The sequence below is a fragment of the Canis lupus genome, chromosome 22 (assembly GCF_048164855.1).
Source record: "Canis lupus baileyi chromosome 22, mCanLup2.hap1, whole genome shotgun sequence".
Classification (NCBI taxonomy): Eukaryota; Metazoa; Chordata; class Mammalia; order Carnivora; family Canidae; genus Canis; species Canis lupus.
The window spans coordinates 14,002,212-14,018,241 of NC_132859.1; the positions used below are offsets into that span (position 1 = coordinate 14,002,212).

Consider the following 16,030-nt stretch of genomic DNA (forward strand, 5'->3'; position numbering starts at 1 on the left):
AACTTGAAAAGATATCTGCACTGCTGTGTTCATTGCAGCATTATTTACAATAGCCAAGACATGGAAACAACCTAAGTGTCCATTGACAGAGGAATGGATAAATAAAATGCAGTAACTATATGCAGTGGAATACTACTCAGCCATGATAAAGAATGAAATTTTGCCATTTACGACAAGAAGGGTGGAACTTGAGGATATTGCTGAGTGAAACAAGTCAGACACAGAAAGGTAAATGCCATATGATCTCATTTACATGTGGAATTTAAAACAAACAAAACCAAGCTCACAGACGCAGAGAACTAATTAATGGTTGACAGAGGCAAGTGGTAGAGAGTGGACAAAATGGGTGAAGATGGTCAAAAGTACAAACTTCTAGTTTTAAAATAAACAGGTCATGGGGATGTTGTACAATCTGGTAACTATAGTTAATAATACTGTATCACATACTTGACAAAGTATGTGATAAGACAAACTTAGAAGTCCTCATCATAAGAAAAAATTGTTTATAACTACGTATGGTGACCAATGTTAAGTAGACTTAATTCCCAATACATACAAATACTGAATTATTCTTTGTATACCTGAAACTAATATAATGTTGTATGTCAATTATACCTGAATAAAGATTTTTATTTTAATTTTTAAGAGGGGGAAAAAACAAAATGGAACTATGGCAAGTGAGCTTGAGGCCCAAACAGAGCCAACTGAGATGCCTTGATGTTAAGTATGCAATGATATAGCAGAATATTTTCCTTTCTATATGAATCCATTGTAAAATCAATAATATTATGCTAAATGCAAGGATCATCTATGAAATCATGGAACTGGCTATTTGCCTCTTTACAGAGATGTAGGGTATGGCAAGCCCCGTGGTAACAACAGATGTTATTTGTTTGTAGAAAAATGCTCTTTATATGAAATGTACCTTCCAGCCATGCCTAATCTGTCACATACTGCATGCACACATGCCTTATTTGGCATCATTCTTTTCAGGGACTTTCTAACCAGATCCAGTTAGTAACCACATTCAATAACACTTACGGCTGAGCATTGGGCCACGATGCAACAGTGGTTTATTCTCATCAGTTGTGCTCATTTAATTATTAACAAAGTTTTCAACAACAACTATGGCTATGTGAGGTAGTAAGTCCCTTTACTGGAGATGTTCATCAAAGCTGGCTATGCAATAGCCTCTCAGGAAAACGCACCCTGTAAAGGAAAGAGTAGGAGGTTTGGAATAACGAAGTTTGACTCTGGCTTTGCCACCCAACAGCTGAACATCTCTGAGCCTCTGCGCTCTTGTCTGAAAATGGGGTAGTTTGGATTTATCTTGCAAAGAGTATTCTGAGAATTAGAGCTAATGTATGTAAACCGCCTATCCCAGTACCTGAACACAGTATATGTATTCAGACTATCATTAAGGGGAAGATGGTTGGACTGGGTGACTAACTCACAGGATTATGTGACGTCCCTATTCTAAGATTCTAGGATTCTAAGTTCTAGCCTTTTATAGGCTTACAGTACTGAAAAAAAATTCTCCAACCACAAATACACGGTGACTGCTTAGCACGTGCAAAGCACTGTGTTCCAAAGAATGAGGAGCAAGAACTCAATAATCTATCTTACATGCTTGTATAACTCTTTCTCAAGTTAATGAATGCTACCTAAAAGGCCCTCTCAAAAGCAAGCCAACGGCCTATGACAGTCTCTTCCCCAAAGGGTAACTCTGAATTGGGATGAATAGAACATGTAAATGTAATACCTTTATGGAAAGACAATATAGGCTCTAGCTAGGAAACAGGAAGGGCAGAGTTGGGAGAAATAACTCCAGAAAGGAGATGACCATCTTAGCTTAGGGAAGCTGCAGGAGGGACTGAAGGCGTGGGCAGGTATGGTCACCGCTTCCTTCGGGACTGCTGGGTGACAGATGGAGACCTCCAAACATGATTCCCAGTGACTCAGAAGCAGGAAAGGGGAGTCCATCCTAGACCTGGGAGAGGAATGGAAGCAAGCTGGACAAACAAGAGGCATGGACTATACAGGACAACTCAATAGCATAATGGCATATCCTTATCAGGAAAGGGTCTTGACCCTCCCTGTGCCCCAACATGTTATTTATAAATTACTTCTACGTAGTATATACTACATACGTATATCATAAGTATATCACACAGTAAGTATATCATAAAACCTTCACAGAGTATAGACATCAAATAGGATTTTGAAACAGAAGGTGTAATATTTTATTCTTCACCCTAATCAGTGTTCTTGTGCACCCCACGTTGGGGACCAGAAGTACAGAACAGGTGAACTTGTGGGAGACAGGGGAGTAAGGTGTTGTCACTCCCCACCCCGCATAGAACCTCAAAAGGGAAAAACACCCTCTGCCAGTCTCCCTCTGCTTTTCTTCAAAAGAGAACCCTGTCACCATGTCAGGGAATAGGCAGGAATAGTGCCAGATAAGAACTCAGTGTCCCCACCACTCTCTCTCTAGCTTCCAGCCTTCTGCCTGGCCTTCAGACTGTACTTTTCTTCCAAGGTTGCCATAGTTACACCTGATGCCACTGCCAGATGGTTTCTGCACCATTAGGAAGCTCAGACTCTACAATCTGGTAGTGACCATATCTGACCTGGAAGAGTTTGGGTAATAACATTAGGACTGTTTTCAATTTGGAGAAAAGCAAGTACTTTGTTTACTTTGTTATGAGGAGAGGGAATGATCTTTACAGAGTTCTCCTTTTTTTTTAAGATTTTATTTATTTATTCATGAGAGACACAGAGAGAGAGAGACAGAGACAGAGACAGAGACAGAGACACAGGCAGAGGGAGAAGCAGGCTCCATCCAGGGAGCCCGACGTGGGACTCGATCCCGGGTCTCCAGGATCACACTCTGGACTGAAGGCCGTGCTAAACCGCTGAGTTACCCGGGCTGCCCTTACAGAGTTCTCTTTATACGGAGTCCTGAGTACAATGAAGCACTGGGACCACTGTGGGGTTTGTGTGGTAGGTTGATTGGTTTGGGCTAAAAACTAGAGTAGGAAGAAAATCATTTCTTGCAAGAACAGGTATACTGTTAGCAAATATCACAGTATTTTTCCCCCTCGTGGGCTTTACAAACAGCTATCAGAGCACATCAAATTCGCTATGGAGTTTTTATATATGCTTCATCTTCTGACTGTAGAGAGAAACACAAATAAACCTATAAATCAGTCCGTAACAACATCACCAAAGCAAATCACATGGGGAAAAAACATTTTTCCAGTTTGCTACAGTTCCCTTATATGATTGCATTCTGCAGTCGAAAAATACAGAGCACCCAAAATACAGAGCCTCCACAGCACCCAAAAATACAGAACCTCCACAGAACTACAAAAACATTTGTGGTCTTGGTTTGACAAGCTTTCCATTGGGAGAACTAGCTGGTTTCTGCCTCTAAACACTGGTACCGGCATTCCAACGTAATATTTTTTTTATTCTTCTTGTCAAGAACTTGATAGTCCTGGTTACTTTCTTTAGAGATGCCTTATCTCCCAGTGAACCTTCAGGGAATGGTAGCCAGCCTGCCCCTCCTATCAGGTTAGCCAAGCCCATGGGGTGCAAGCGTGGTTCTCACTGACAAGAGGCAGTTAGCTCACCAGAGTTAAACTACAAAACCTAGCCTGGATAGGATTTGGGGAACACATTTTTACAACTCAAAACTTTAAAAATTAACTCTATAGATTGGTAGTAAATATGGAAAAGTCATAATGCTGGACTCGGTTTGTTGTTTTTTTTTCTAATAAGTTAGGTCAGCTTTGCTGTTTCCTTAGATCTTATTTACTTGGCTTTGTTAAGACAGCTGTTGGGTTAGCAGCAAAAGAGGTTTCACGACACCACTCCATGTAATTAGTTGTGCCTCATGTGGAATGGGAGATGGAAGAGAAAAGCAGAAATCACAAAGACTTTCTGCAGGTTAGATTTCAGATTTTTTTTGAAAAAAAATTTTGTAAAACACGGTTTGAAAGAACATTATATTTTATTATAGCCAATCTCACCACTCAGTTATAAACATTATTTTATCTAACTAGAATTTTTACAATTTACAGTCAATTCCATTATTTCAATGTGAGCTATTCTATTTTCTCCAGTTAAGTGAACTGATTATGCAACTAAAAGATTGGTAAATATGGAAGTTATTATTGGATCAACATTTTTTACAGGCTACAGCTTAGATTGTTTGTGGAGTCCAAAGAGAACATGAAAGTCTTTTTCCTACTCTGCCCTAGATTCAAGTTATTCATTCCCAGGATTGATTTATAAATGTCTAAATCTTAATCCCTTTAAATGAGTCTTTAACTCAGATGTTAAAGGAAGGTTGCTTTAACTTGTTTTAAAACATTAAGACTACAGACAGTGGAAAAACAGAAAATATTTAAAACAAAGCAGTAATTGGGTAACTACAGCAAAAATCTCATTCATTAATCAGGAATTGGTGATAATTAAGGAAGGCACAAGACTGAAGTGTACCTCTGGCCTAATTGTGTAAGAGTTTGCTAAGTCAGCTACTAGTGGAAACGTGTTTTTAGACAGAAGGCTGAAACCTCTATAGAGAATGTTTCTGATACCTTTAAGTAATTCTAGACATTTAAAACATTGAATTCTCAGTTATAAATAAGTCTTATCAATAATTTAAGTCCTTCTTAAGCCACTGCTAAGTAAATCTTCCTTGACCTACTTGTAGGATTTGCCCTGGTGAGGAAGGTAGCCTTTCATTTATAAATGAAAATGAAAGCCTTTACCTAAATCAGCCTGCCCTTCCCTACTGTTCCCTTTGTGCAAGGCAGGTCGGATGTTCTGGTTTAAGTACGTGAGATCCAGCAGCAGCTTGCCGGAGTTCAAATCTCCCTTCTACCAACTGGGCACCTTACTTACGGCCGTGACGCCTCCATTTCCCAGTCTGCAAAATGCACAAAATAATAATACTACCTAAAAGATTTTAAAACTGTGAAGCACTTGGAACAGTGCCTGGTCCCTTTAAAATGAGCTCAGGTCAGTGATGTAAGTTAGATTCGGTCTCACTCCCAGGGCATCACTAAGAGAAACTTCTGTGAATTGGTAAACGTTTTAGAGCAGACAGGTTTTTTTTTAAGTCCCTCCTTTGACAAAGCTCAAAGGGCAAGTTTTCTTTCACACCGCAGTGCATCACAACCGTGCCCATATTGAGCCTCCCTTTCTTCTGGCCTCCATCCACCCAACCTAGCCTGCCAGGTACTTCTGGTTAATTATGCATAAGCCCTTTCCAAGCCACCCCCCACCTCCTAGTCTCTACGAACTCGTCTTGGTTCTCTTTCCATTTCGTGCTAGAACGCACCTCCTCCCTGAAGCCCTCCCTCCTCGACGCCCCGCGCTGCCATCGGCCCTGGGCTCAGGCACAGCTCTGCTGGGCAACTCCTCCGCAATCAATTCTCCGGCTGGTTCGAGGCGTTCTTGAATCGCCCGGTCTTCGCCTGAAATTTTTCACTAAAACGTGGAGTTTGAACAGTCCGCCCTGAGTTGTTGGACTTTGGCTCCAAACCAGAGTCCGAGTTAAAGACACAAGAGCACGACGCTGGGTGAGCGCGCCCGGAGTCCCGCGTGGGAACGGTGCGTTGGGCCCGGACCCGCACGGAGCGGAGGAGGTTAGTGACGCACCTGAGGAACCGCTGGACGCAGGGACAACCTGGGGCTGTGATCGCGCGGGCGGAGAGCCCCGCGCACCGGGGCGCAGGCGCGCGCTCGCACCGCCGGCTCGGAGAGACGGGAGCCTCCTCGGGGGTCTGACCATGACACGACTCTGATCCGGACGCCGTGTCAAAGGCCCCCGGCTCCCGGCGCGCCCCGGCGCCCGCCACCTCCTTAGATGACTGTTGGCGCATCCGTCCGCCCGGCGCAGGCTCGCGCCCGCCAGGCGCGCTCCCCCCGGCCTCCCCGCCCCCCGCCCCCCGCGAACGCCGCAGCCCAGTGTCGCTCGGAACGCCCGCGGGGCTGTCGGGCTTCGAACCCGGGCGTCGACCCTGGCCCTCGGCGGGCGCAGCCCAGTCGCTGGCGCAGCCTTTGGCCCCCACATCAGTCACTTACGGGCCCGCTGGGGCCCCTGCGGCCCGAGGAGGGGGGATGGTACGGAACCCGAGCCCGGGGACAACCCTATCCCCCGAGGCGGCCGCGAAACCCTAGCCGGGGAGGCCCCCGCCCGCCCGCCCGCCCGCCCTCCAGCGCTAGGCTCCTCCATCCCCGCCTCCCGCTCCGGGGGCGGCGGCGGCGGCGGCGGCGGCTGCGCCCGCACCGGGCGATGCCCAGTCACCGCAGCAGCGCCGCCGCCGCAGTCCGCCGCTGTCGCTGCCGCAGCGCGAGCGGCCCGAGCCCGAAGCACGGAGCCTGGCGGAGGGGCCGCCGAGCCCGCGCGCCGCTGCCAGCCGCTGCGCCGCTCAGGACCTGATTATTATTATTTTTGTATTTATTATTCTTTTTCTTTTTTTTCCTCCCCAGGAACGGCTGCTCGGGCTCAGGTCTTCTCTGGAATCTGCAGCGACGCCCCCGGCGCGCGCACAAAGGCTCCGACGGCGGCCGGCGGGGGCTGCCGGGCGCGCGGGGGCGGGCGCCAGAGGTCGCCTGTGCGCGCCCTAGCCGGGCCCCGGGCACCATGGCGCGGCGCCTGCAGCCCCGGGGCGCCGGCACGAAGGGGCCGCCGGCCGCGACCGCCGCGGCCTCGGAGGCCGGCCCGCGTCCCCACCCCTCCGCCGCCGCGGAGCCCCTGGCCTCGGCCAAGCCGCTGCTGCGCTGGGACGAGGTGCCCGACGACTTCGTCGAGTGCTTCATCCTGTCGGGCTACCGGCGGCTGCCGTGCACGGCGCAGGAGTGCCTGGCCTCGGTGCTGAAGCCCACCAACGAGACGCTCAACTTCTGGACGCACTTCATCCCGCTGCTGCTGTTCCTGAGCAAGTTCTGCCGCCTGTTCTTCCTGAGCGGCCGGGACGTGCCCTTCCATCACCCGTGGCTGCTGCCGCTGTGGTGCTACGCGTCGGGCGTGCTGCTGACCTTCGCCATGAGCTGCACGGCGCACGTGTTCAGCTGCCTGTCGCTGCGCCTGCGCGCCGCCTTCTTCTACCTGGACTACGCGTCCATCAGCTACTACGGCTTCGGCAGCACCGTGGCCTACTACTACTACCTGCTGCCGGGCCTGAGCCTGCTGGACGCCCGGGTGATGACGCCGTATGTGCAGCAGCGCCTGGGCTGGCACGTGGACTGCACGCGCCTCATCGCCGCCTACCGCGCGCTCGTGCTGCCCGTGGCCTTCGTGCTGGCCGTGGCCTGCACCGTGGCCTGCTGCAAGAGCCGCACCGACTGGTGCTCCTACCCGTTCGCGCTGCGCACCTTCGTGTTCGTCATGCCGCTCAGCATGGCCTGCCCCATCATGCTCGAGAGCTGGCTCTTCGACCTGCGCGGCGAGAACCCCACGCTCTTCGTGCACTTCTACCGTCGCTACTTCTGGCTGGTGGTGGCCGCCTTCTTCAACGTGAGCAAGATCCCCGAGCGCATCCATCCAGGCCTCTTCGACATAATTGGCCACAGCCACCAGCTCTTCCACATATTCACGTTCCTCAGCATCTACGACCAGGTGTACTACGTGGAGGAGGGCCTGCGCCAGTTCCTCGAGGCGCCGCCGGCGGCCCCCACCTTCTCTGGCACGGTGGGCTACATGCTGCTCCTGGTGGTCTGCCTCGGGCTGGTCATCAAGAAGTTCCTAAACAGCGCCGAATCCTGCAGCAAAAAGTGAACCTCCGCCTTGGAGGAGGCTGCTGGTCCGCCCGCCTATTCCTTTGGAGTTTCTGTTGTTGCTGTTGTTGGTTTGTTTTCAAGTTTTGTTGTGTTTCCTTCTTTGCTCCAGGAAGGTGCTGCAAAACCACAGGGAATAAGCCGAATGTGACAAGGGGGAGTGGAAAGGGGGGGTGTCTCAGTGCACTTGGGGCTTTTGAAAAGAGGGATGTCTCAAGCAAGAGGGACAGAGCCACTGGTTCTCGCCCGTGGAAAAAATTCGGGTGTTGTCTCTGACATCCAGGGTTTTTGTTTTTGTTTTTGTTTTTTTGTGTTTTTTTTTTTCAAAAGGAGCGACTAAAATCCCAAATAAAACCCCATACAGTTTGGTTTTCCAGTCGTCTTCTGTGCCGGTGGTAATGACAAGTAGTCCTTGTGAGGTCAGGTATGCAGTAAAGAGGGTAAGTAGACAAAATCCTTGGGTACTTCCATTTCATTCTGAGGAATGCTTGGATTTGTAAAAAAAAAAAAAAAAGAATGGAGCTTTGTAGGAAATGGGCACAAAGACACAAACCCAGGGCTTAACCTGCTAGAAAATGCATGGTATGTGAACACTAATTAATTATTTCAAAATGTTTCTCCGATGTTATTTAAATAGTAATATATACAATGATTTTTCATAATTTATCGAAGCCTGTGATATGCACTGAATTGTCTTTGTTACATAGTTTTGAATCTTGCGGCCCTTCTGCATTGCATACACTTGAACTGGACATCAGGGCAAGCTGCTTGAGAATTCTCAACTACTTTTCTTAAACAGTATTTTCTGAAGGCTTATGTGTGTTATGATACAACTGTGAATTATTCTACCTTAGGGACTCTGGTTAAACTATTGTTGAGGAGCTCAGTGGTTTGTATACATCTCGGATTCCAATTTACTTTAATGTATTCCACAAAACCCATTTTTTTTTTGTTTTTAATTTTATTCTTTCGTTCTCTACTTATTTAAATTGCCACTGGAATAAATGTGCCTTTTGAAGCAATGCCCAAATGACTGGTCCTCAGACATAGTTTGTGCATGGAGAGAGCAGTAAGAATAAGCTTTTCTTATTTTACTGTAAATCAGGGTCTAACATTCCACCCAGGAGGGAAGGAAGATGGTGTTGGTTTTAAAATTTTGGACTGGAAGTAGCTTACCAGGACATGCAGAGCATTTGGCTTCTCTAAGAAAAGGAGCCAACCCACTAATGTGGCTGTGGTTCCTAATGCAGGCATCGGGGAAGGTGAGAGGACACTGTCCTAGACCAATGCCATTTATCCTTGCTTAAAAATACAATATTCAGGAATAACTGAGGCAGTTATATTATGAAAGTCAGGAGCATATTACTTGAATTATAACTGAAAATGTTGAGCTAAACAACATTACCTTAGCATAGTTAAAACATTGAAGTCTCATTTGGATCCACACTATGGAAATGAGTGGCAGTCACCCTAAATCATGGACAAGTTAGAAGATGTCTTCCTGAGATACTTTCTAATGACCACATTGGCCAATGTTATTTAAGACATTTCTCACAAGCGATAACCTGTATTTGAGATAACAACTCTAGATTAACACAAACCACTGAGGTGGCTTATATAATTTAACTTACCACACTTCCTGACAAGTCCTTTTGGTTAGGAGCCAAATAAGTCATTGAATGGGGAGTCTTGACTTCATAGTATAATTTAGATCAAGCACATAAGGTAGATGAACACTTACCTCAGCACTGGTAGGCTGGAACTCCTAAAAAGATTGCTGTTTTTGTGTATGCTTTTAATCTCTACTGTATTTTTAAACAGAGAGGCTTGGCACAATTCTCTGGAGGAACCAGTATCCTTGTGCGTTAATTTGCACACAGAAGTTCATATGTCTATATTTAATTTGGAACCTCGTAATGGGATCGTAAATACGCTTTGCACATTTGCTGATGGGTGTTAGTATCTAATCTTTTGCAAAGTGCAAGGAGATTCCCATTAGGTGATAGAGGCTGAGAATTTGTGCCTAGCACAGGTGTCATTCCTCAGCTGTAACTTAGCTCAGTGCGCGTATTCAAGGACAGCTGTGGAAATCAGGATATGCAAACTTATTTGCATGTCACTGTTGTCTCTTCTAGAGCCCCAAAGAAGGTTGGTTTGGAAGCTAGAGAAAACAGGTTGAGGAGTGTTTGCTAGCTTCCTTGTAAAATGGGACCTCCCCTTTCAGAAGCAAGTGTCCGAGGGACAGAATTCTGTAAAGGGTCCAGGAGTTTGAGAACGAAAAATAAACCCTGTATTTGTCATTTTAAATTTTTTGTTGGAAATCTTCTAGGTCTACAGAATTCCCTTCTTGCCCTGTGTCTTTGTCCTTAAGCAGAGGCCACTTAAGGATAAAATTATACCCATATCATTTTCAAGTGATTATGATGCATGAGCCCAGTGAAGTGACACACTTTTTCCCTCAAAGTTTTCAGACTCAGTATGCCCCAGGGAGAATGAGGACTCACTTCCCTTCCCTTTGCCTTTTCCTTCCTCCATTTTCCTTTCTCCCATTCCGTCTTAGTTCTTATATACCACAAATAACATTGACAAAAGGACCTTCCAGCTGAAAACAGTGGTTTGGCTTCACTTCCTATTTGCAGATAGATACCATATATGCTATAGAGGACCAGGGATGATTTATGAAACTATGTATGTTATTTGCTAAATTTTATGAGATTTCTGCCCAGATAAATGATGATATTTTGGAATCAGCAAATATTTACTCAGTCTCCATTTGCATGGAACTAGCCAGGTATATTATTACATATTTCAGGGGTAATACAGCAATGAGAATAAAATATCTTGAAAAATATTTTTTCACATTCTCCATTTTGCCACATCCGTTAGAATTCAGTTTTACTGTATTGTGTTCAGCTGCTTGAAATGTAGGACAAATGATAAATAAGAATGTACTCCATTATCTCTGTAAAACCTATTTTGGCAGTGGAATTTTGAAGCATATTATGTAATGCATTTTATTTTTACTTGTTAGTCATGATCTAGATGACATCTCAAGGAGCAGCGTCATGCACTCATGCCTGGGAAGCGAAGGTGTTTGACTTTGGAGCCTGTCATCCTGTGGGTTGGCCTCTGGGGTTGACTCAGCTGAGTTAGTTGGTTAAAAGGGGTTCCTTTCTCCCCTGTCCTTGCAGCTGCACCCTCAGGTGAAAGGAATGACCTTCCCAGATAGATGTGAGTTTCTTGGTCATGTCATGACTGGCTCGTAAAAATAAACTCGATCTTTTCCACTGGCCATACGCTTTCTATAAATAGCCCAGGAAGAAAGTATGGGGCTTCAGAGCTGGCCAGATTGGCCTTCACATGTTTCCATTCATAAATCCTGCCCGTAAGTGTTTGCAGTTAAAAACCATTTAGCCTAGTTTGTCATGCCCCTCCAGGGGAATCATATCTAAGAATGCAAAACTGGGGGGATGGAGGTGATTTTTTATAATTTTTTTCTAATTTGGTGCTGACTCTGAGGGCTCACAGCAATAATAAAGAGGGATTGCTACCTTCAGATTTCTTCACAACTCTATTTAGTGAATCTGCACAAAGCTAGAAGAGTAAGAGGCAGGTATAGGAACCCTCTTCATTTCTAGGTTATACCAAGGCGACAGAATCAAGTTGTCAAACTGGCATTAGGATACGGGGATGGTTGTGTGCTCAATTGTATTCGCCAGTTTGCATAGCTATGATGCCTGGTCAGGCACACAGACACTAACTGGAGATGTGTGTCTCCGTAGTTATATATCTATGATATAATATCTATTTTATCTATATAGATACATAATTTATCGTTGTAAAACAGAGCAAAGTGAGACAGACGTGGTTATCCTTGAACTTAGATTACAAATCTTATCCAAAATGTTACTAGGTACTAAATAGTTTTTATCATCTTGGATTGTTCTTCATCTGTTGAAGTCTGCCACTGCTGACTTCACGGTCAGTATCCTTTGAGTCAATTTCCACATTTGTCCATGTAACCCTTTTAGTGATCATTGAGCACCTATTGCATGTGAGACTTTGGGCGAGGATCCATATTATTCCAGCTGTTACCCATTTGTCTGCTGGTGAAACAGAGGAACACCAGAGAGCCCTCTGGCGGGGGACCATACTCTGACCTTGGCCACAGCAGAACGTCTCAAGCCACTGAGTTCGGTTCTTTTCTCCTTTCTGTTAGAATGGTAGCAACGCATAGAATCTTATTTCAATTAACATGCTAACTTACCCAGAATCAGTTCATTCGTTCATTCGTTCGTTCTTTCTTTTTTCTTTCTTTCTTTTGTTCTTTCTTTCTTTCCTTCTTTCTTTCTTTTTCTTTTTCCTGTCTGCTCCTAGGCCGACGTGAATTTGATGGCTAAAAATAACTAGAAAATTTAATGTACAATGCGAGGTGAAAGTAAGCAGGCATATTACATGGAGAGAGTTGAAAATTTTATCACTACTAATTAATAGAGATGCTAATAACCACCACTTTTTAGGAGGTTAATAGTATTCATGTCATCAATGAAACAAGGTTCATCCAAAGTGCCTAAACTGTGATGTCAGTAAGTGTCTGAATGTCATAGATAGCATACTTAAGTTTTAAAAATAGGAGCTTAAATCTCCAAAGATTAACTAATGTTCTTTAGCCTTTTTTCTCTCTTAAGGTCTTTATGTTGTAATCTATAAAACATGTTTTAGGAAAAATTACTTGGAGGAAATTACTTTTAAAAATTATCAGATGTGAAAAAGACAGGAAGAAGGCATAAGCAGGGGGAGAACAAAGAGGATTAGATTCAAACAGAATGGGACTCAAGTTCAACTGTGGACAGTCTCTCCTGAGTTTTAAATTTTGTCCCTAGAAAAGCATGTGAACTCCTATGGTGTTAGCACTCAAATGGACAGGCAAGGAATTCTATTTGGCAGCCTAACCACATCCTGTAGCTTTTGACCTGAGCACTAGTGCCAAGGTATATTTTGAGTAGTACTCTTACCTCTGGCTTAATGTCCTTAATTTGTTTCCATAAAATTAGGACATAAGGCACAAAGGCATTAGGGGATAACACCAGCCAATTGTAAATCACCTTTTGCATCATTTCTTTGAAGGATTGCCAATATCCTCTGAAATAAATCGCCTGACGAAAAGCGAACAAGCCTAGACAAACTGAAAAAAGAAAGCGTTCATTGGTTAAGCTGAGCACTATTGTATTTCAATGTGATAGGCCACGCACCTTCCCGCTGAAGGTTTTATTCCTTCTTCAATAGTATGAATAATTATTTTTTAATTGTGAAAATGAATATCAATTCTCCTTAGTTACTATTCCAAAAATCTAATACAAATTTTTGCCGTTGTTTCCAAAGGACAGATGTATTGCATTTCTGATTTGCAGATTTCTAACCAGTTTGTAGGCTTTTTTTTTTGTTTGTTTTAGAATAGCTTCTTAAGGATCTGTGAGCAAGTTGCAGAATTAGAGTGTTTATTTATAGGTCAGAGGCCGAGAATGCTGGTTTGGTTGTTAACTGTGGCAGGATGTGACTTTTGAAAGCTCTGAGCACATCCTTGTATGCAAAAATGATCACTTATTTACTATTTAGCTCAATGGAAAACAGCCTTTTGTTTGGGCTTTTGAAAATGTTCCCCAATGTATTGTGCTTCTGATTGTTATACATGATCCTTAATATTTTTGTTCTTGAACAATTTCTGAAAGCTATTCCAAACGTGGCATTCCTCAAGGAATATTTCTTGAATGTGCAGAATTATTCTCAAATGTGTAAATGTGGCAGGCCACCTTTCTCATGCCTTACAGCTCCACCTAAAATATGCAATAAGCACTCGAGTAGGAGTGGACGGGTCTTCAGATGGTTATTTAACCATGCTGTAGAAATTGCCCTGCTCCTCATAGCTCACCCACAACATTGAGAAAGGACACCATGTAAATAAACCTTTGTTTCTAGATGAGGGGAATATGGGGACACACATTAATTTCATTTCTTTTTTCAGTTCCATCTCTAGTTAGAAAGCATAATCTGTTTTTAATATGCTGGATGCAAAAAAAGAAAATTAATAGGAAAACATTTTAAAGAGGTATTCTAATTTTATATTTTAAAGTTTATAATAGCAATTTGTTTGTAAAAACAGGCCTTAGCACATAGATGAGAACCAGCGCTTTTTGGAAAGCCTCATCTTTGTCCTGGGAGTTTAATCACCTAGAGCTCTTACCCAAATGATAAAGGCCTTGTAGGTCTTTAAAAATGTAAATAATGTATAGTTTAAAGAGGGGTAAAAACCCATTTTTTTTTAAATGAAGAAAACAGGTCAGATATGTCCTAGGTGTGTAACAAGGCTAAATTAAAAGTCTTTTAAAAATTCTAGTTAGAAACTTCATTAAATTCACTCTCCCAGCAAGGCTTAGCACAGGTCTACTTTTCTACCGGGTTGGTTTTCTTTTATGGAGGCTATGAGCAAAATTATTCTAACTAAGCAACTAAGTACCAAGCAAAAAAGGGATGAGGCACAGTTCACTTTGATGAGGATATAACCACAGCGAGTGACATAGCCAGGAAAATGTACAGCCCCAGACATGCGCTCCTCGCTTCCGTGGAGTGGAAAGGAGCATAGAGTCCCACGCCATTGCTTACACAGACCAGGAAAAGGCTGTCTGTGTTGCAGGGCTGGGGACAACCCCACGGCTGTTCTTTTATCTGCATAAAGCATGTGGTAGCTCTGAACTCCTCATTTCAGCCTTCTCCCAGGCCATTCCCATCACCCTGGAAGCCTTCGGTTTCCACAACTCAGCCATGAAGACAAAAGGTTTCTAAAAGGATTCCATGTATATATTTAGGCCTTGTCAAACCATCTGCCTTACGAGGTTCATTCATTTCCAAACCAAGGATTTAAATATGATTACTATGCTCAGATTTACAAGAATGTACAACCAGCAGGTCCCCTTTTGCAGTAAAGGGCATTAATTGAAGGCCATACTCATTTTTTCCCTCAGGTCAGAGGCAGAGGGAGGATTTCACAGTGACCAAATAGAGACCTCCTTGTGTCAGTATTTTTTTTTTTTAAGTTCATTTAATGGTGATAATGGAGGGAGAAAAGAGTAAAGGATAATGCAGGCATGAAGAAAGAAACTGAAAGATCCCACTGCTTGCTAAATTAATTCTTCTTCTTAGGCTACCTGACTCCAGCCATCACCTACATCCTAAACAGCTGTATTTAGCTGGCTAGAGAGGCTTCTCAGGATGTCTGAACTTCCATTAGGGACTACGATGTGGTTTCAAATCAATAGTGTACTCTGCCAGAGAAGCATTATTTAATCATAATTCCACATTACCTGATAAACAAATCTATAGAAATAGATACTTTGATCTGTTCTGTGCATGTAGCTAACAAAATTGTGACTCATTCTCTTGTATAGTTTGCTATGATTTTGGTTTTCTGAGATATTTGTTCCTTATGGTCTTGAAAATGGAATTCTATATTAATAAAGTAATTATGTATTTTTTGCTGAAAAACAAATGTATGAAGTAAGAATAAATTATTTGTAAGCACATTGTTTAGGTCTGTATTCGTATGCTTTCAGCAAACAATTCCTAAGTCAATAGTAAGTATGTATAACACTAATACACATGACAAGAAAAAGCATCCTTTTTATAAAAATAAGCATGTAGAAGGAAAGAATGTAAGTGTCTAATGAGAGTCCTGAAGACACATCCTTAGTATATTTTTACAATTTTATTTAAATGAGAAAGAAAATTCAGGAGTTACTTTGAAACCGTATCTTCTAAGAAAATACTTAAGCCCAGATAATGAAAATTTTCCTTACTCTTCCCCATATTTCAAGGCACATGTGGTCCATGGACTTCTGTGCAGTGCAGCCTGTCCCAGAACCATGATGATGTATGTGATTTATGGTATCTCTGTTCCAAATAATCCCAGCAAAGGACATCCAGCTTCAGTTATTAAGGTCTGTGAGGTAAACTCAAGGAAAGCTAAGTGTAACCCAGAGGGAAGCTAGGATAAGAAGAAAGCCAACACATGGAATGGGGCTGACTAGAGTAAATCACATAGGGAGCCTTGATCAATCTGTGCCTGAAGGCTACACACTTTTGGTGAGAAATCCTTGGGTGGGCCAAGAAATTCCCTTCATTTTACAATCTAGTTTAAGTGTTCATTGCTTATAATCAGAAGTATCTTAACTGGTCCATAAGGTTT

The 16,030-nt window shown here is 43.7% G+C and overlaps 1 protein-coding gene and 1 long non-coding RNA gene across 3 annotated transcripts in view; one reads left to right on the forward strand and one right to left on the reverse strand.

The window, feature by feature from the left end:
- Positions 1-1,044: 1,044 nt before the first annotated feature.
- The window catches only part of LOC140613905 (uncharacterized), a 42,940-nt gene continuing 27,954 nt past the window's right edge, over positions 1,045-16,030 (reverse strand). Inside the window, exons 3-5 of the long non-coding RNA XR_012014825.1 lie at positions 12,059-12,976; positions 1,763-1,990; positions 1,045-1,209 (exon numbers count right to left, since the gene is read on the reverse strand). This is a non-coding gene — a long non-coding RNA (uncharacterized lncRNA). The remainder of the gene's footprint in view (positions 1,210-1,762; positions 1,991-12,058; positions 12,977-16,030) is intronic.
- Positions 3,470-15,368, forward strand: PAQR9 (progestin and adipoQ receptor family member 9). Of its 2 annotated transcripts, none has more exons than XM_072792399.1 (2): positions 3,470-5,657; positions 6,505-15,368. In XM_072792399.1, exon 2 carries the CDS (start codon positions 6,659-6,661, stop codon positions 7,790-7,792), a length of 1,134 nt encoding a protein of 377 aa, XP_072648500.1. In that variant the 5' UTR covers positions 3,470-5,657; positions 6,505-6,658; the 3' UTR covers positions 7,793-15,368. The 2 variants fall into 2 exon arrangements, with proteins under 2 accessions (XP_072648500.1, XP_072648499.1); XM_072792398.1 differs by lacking the exon at positions 3,470-5,657 and adding an exon at positions 5,983-6,135.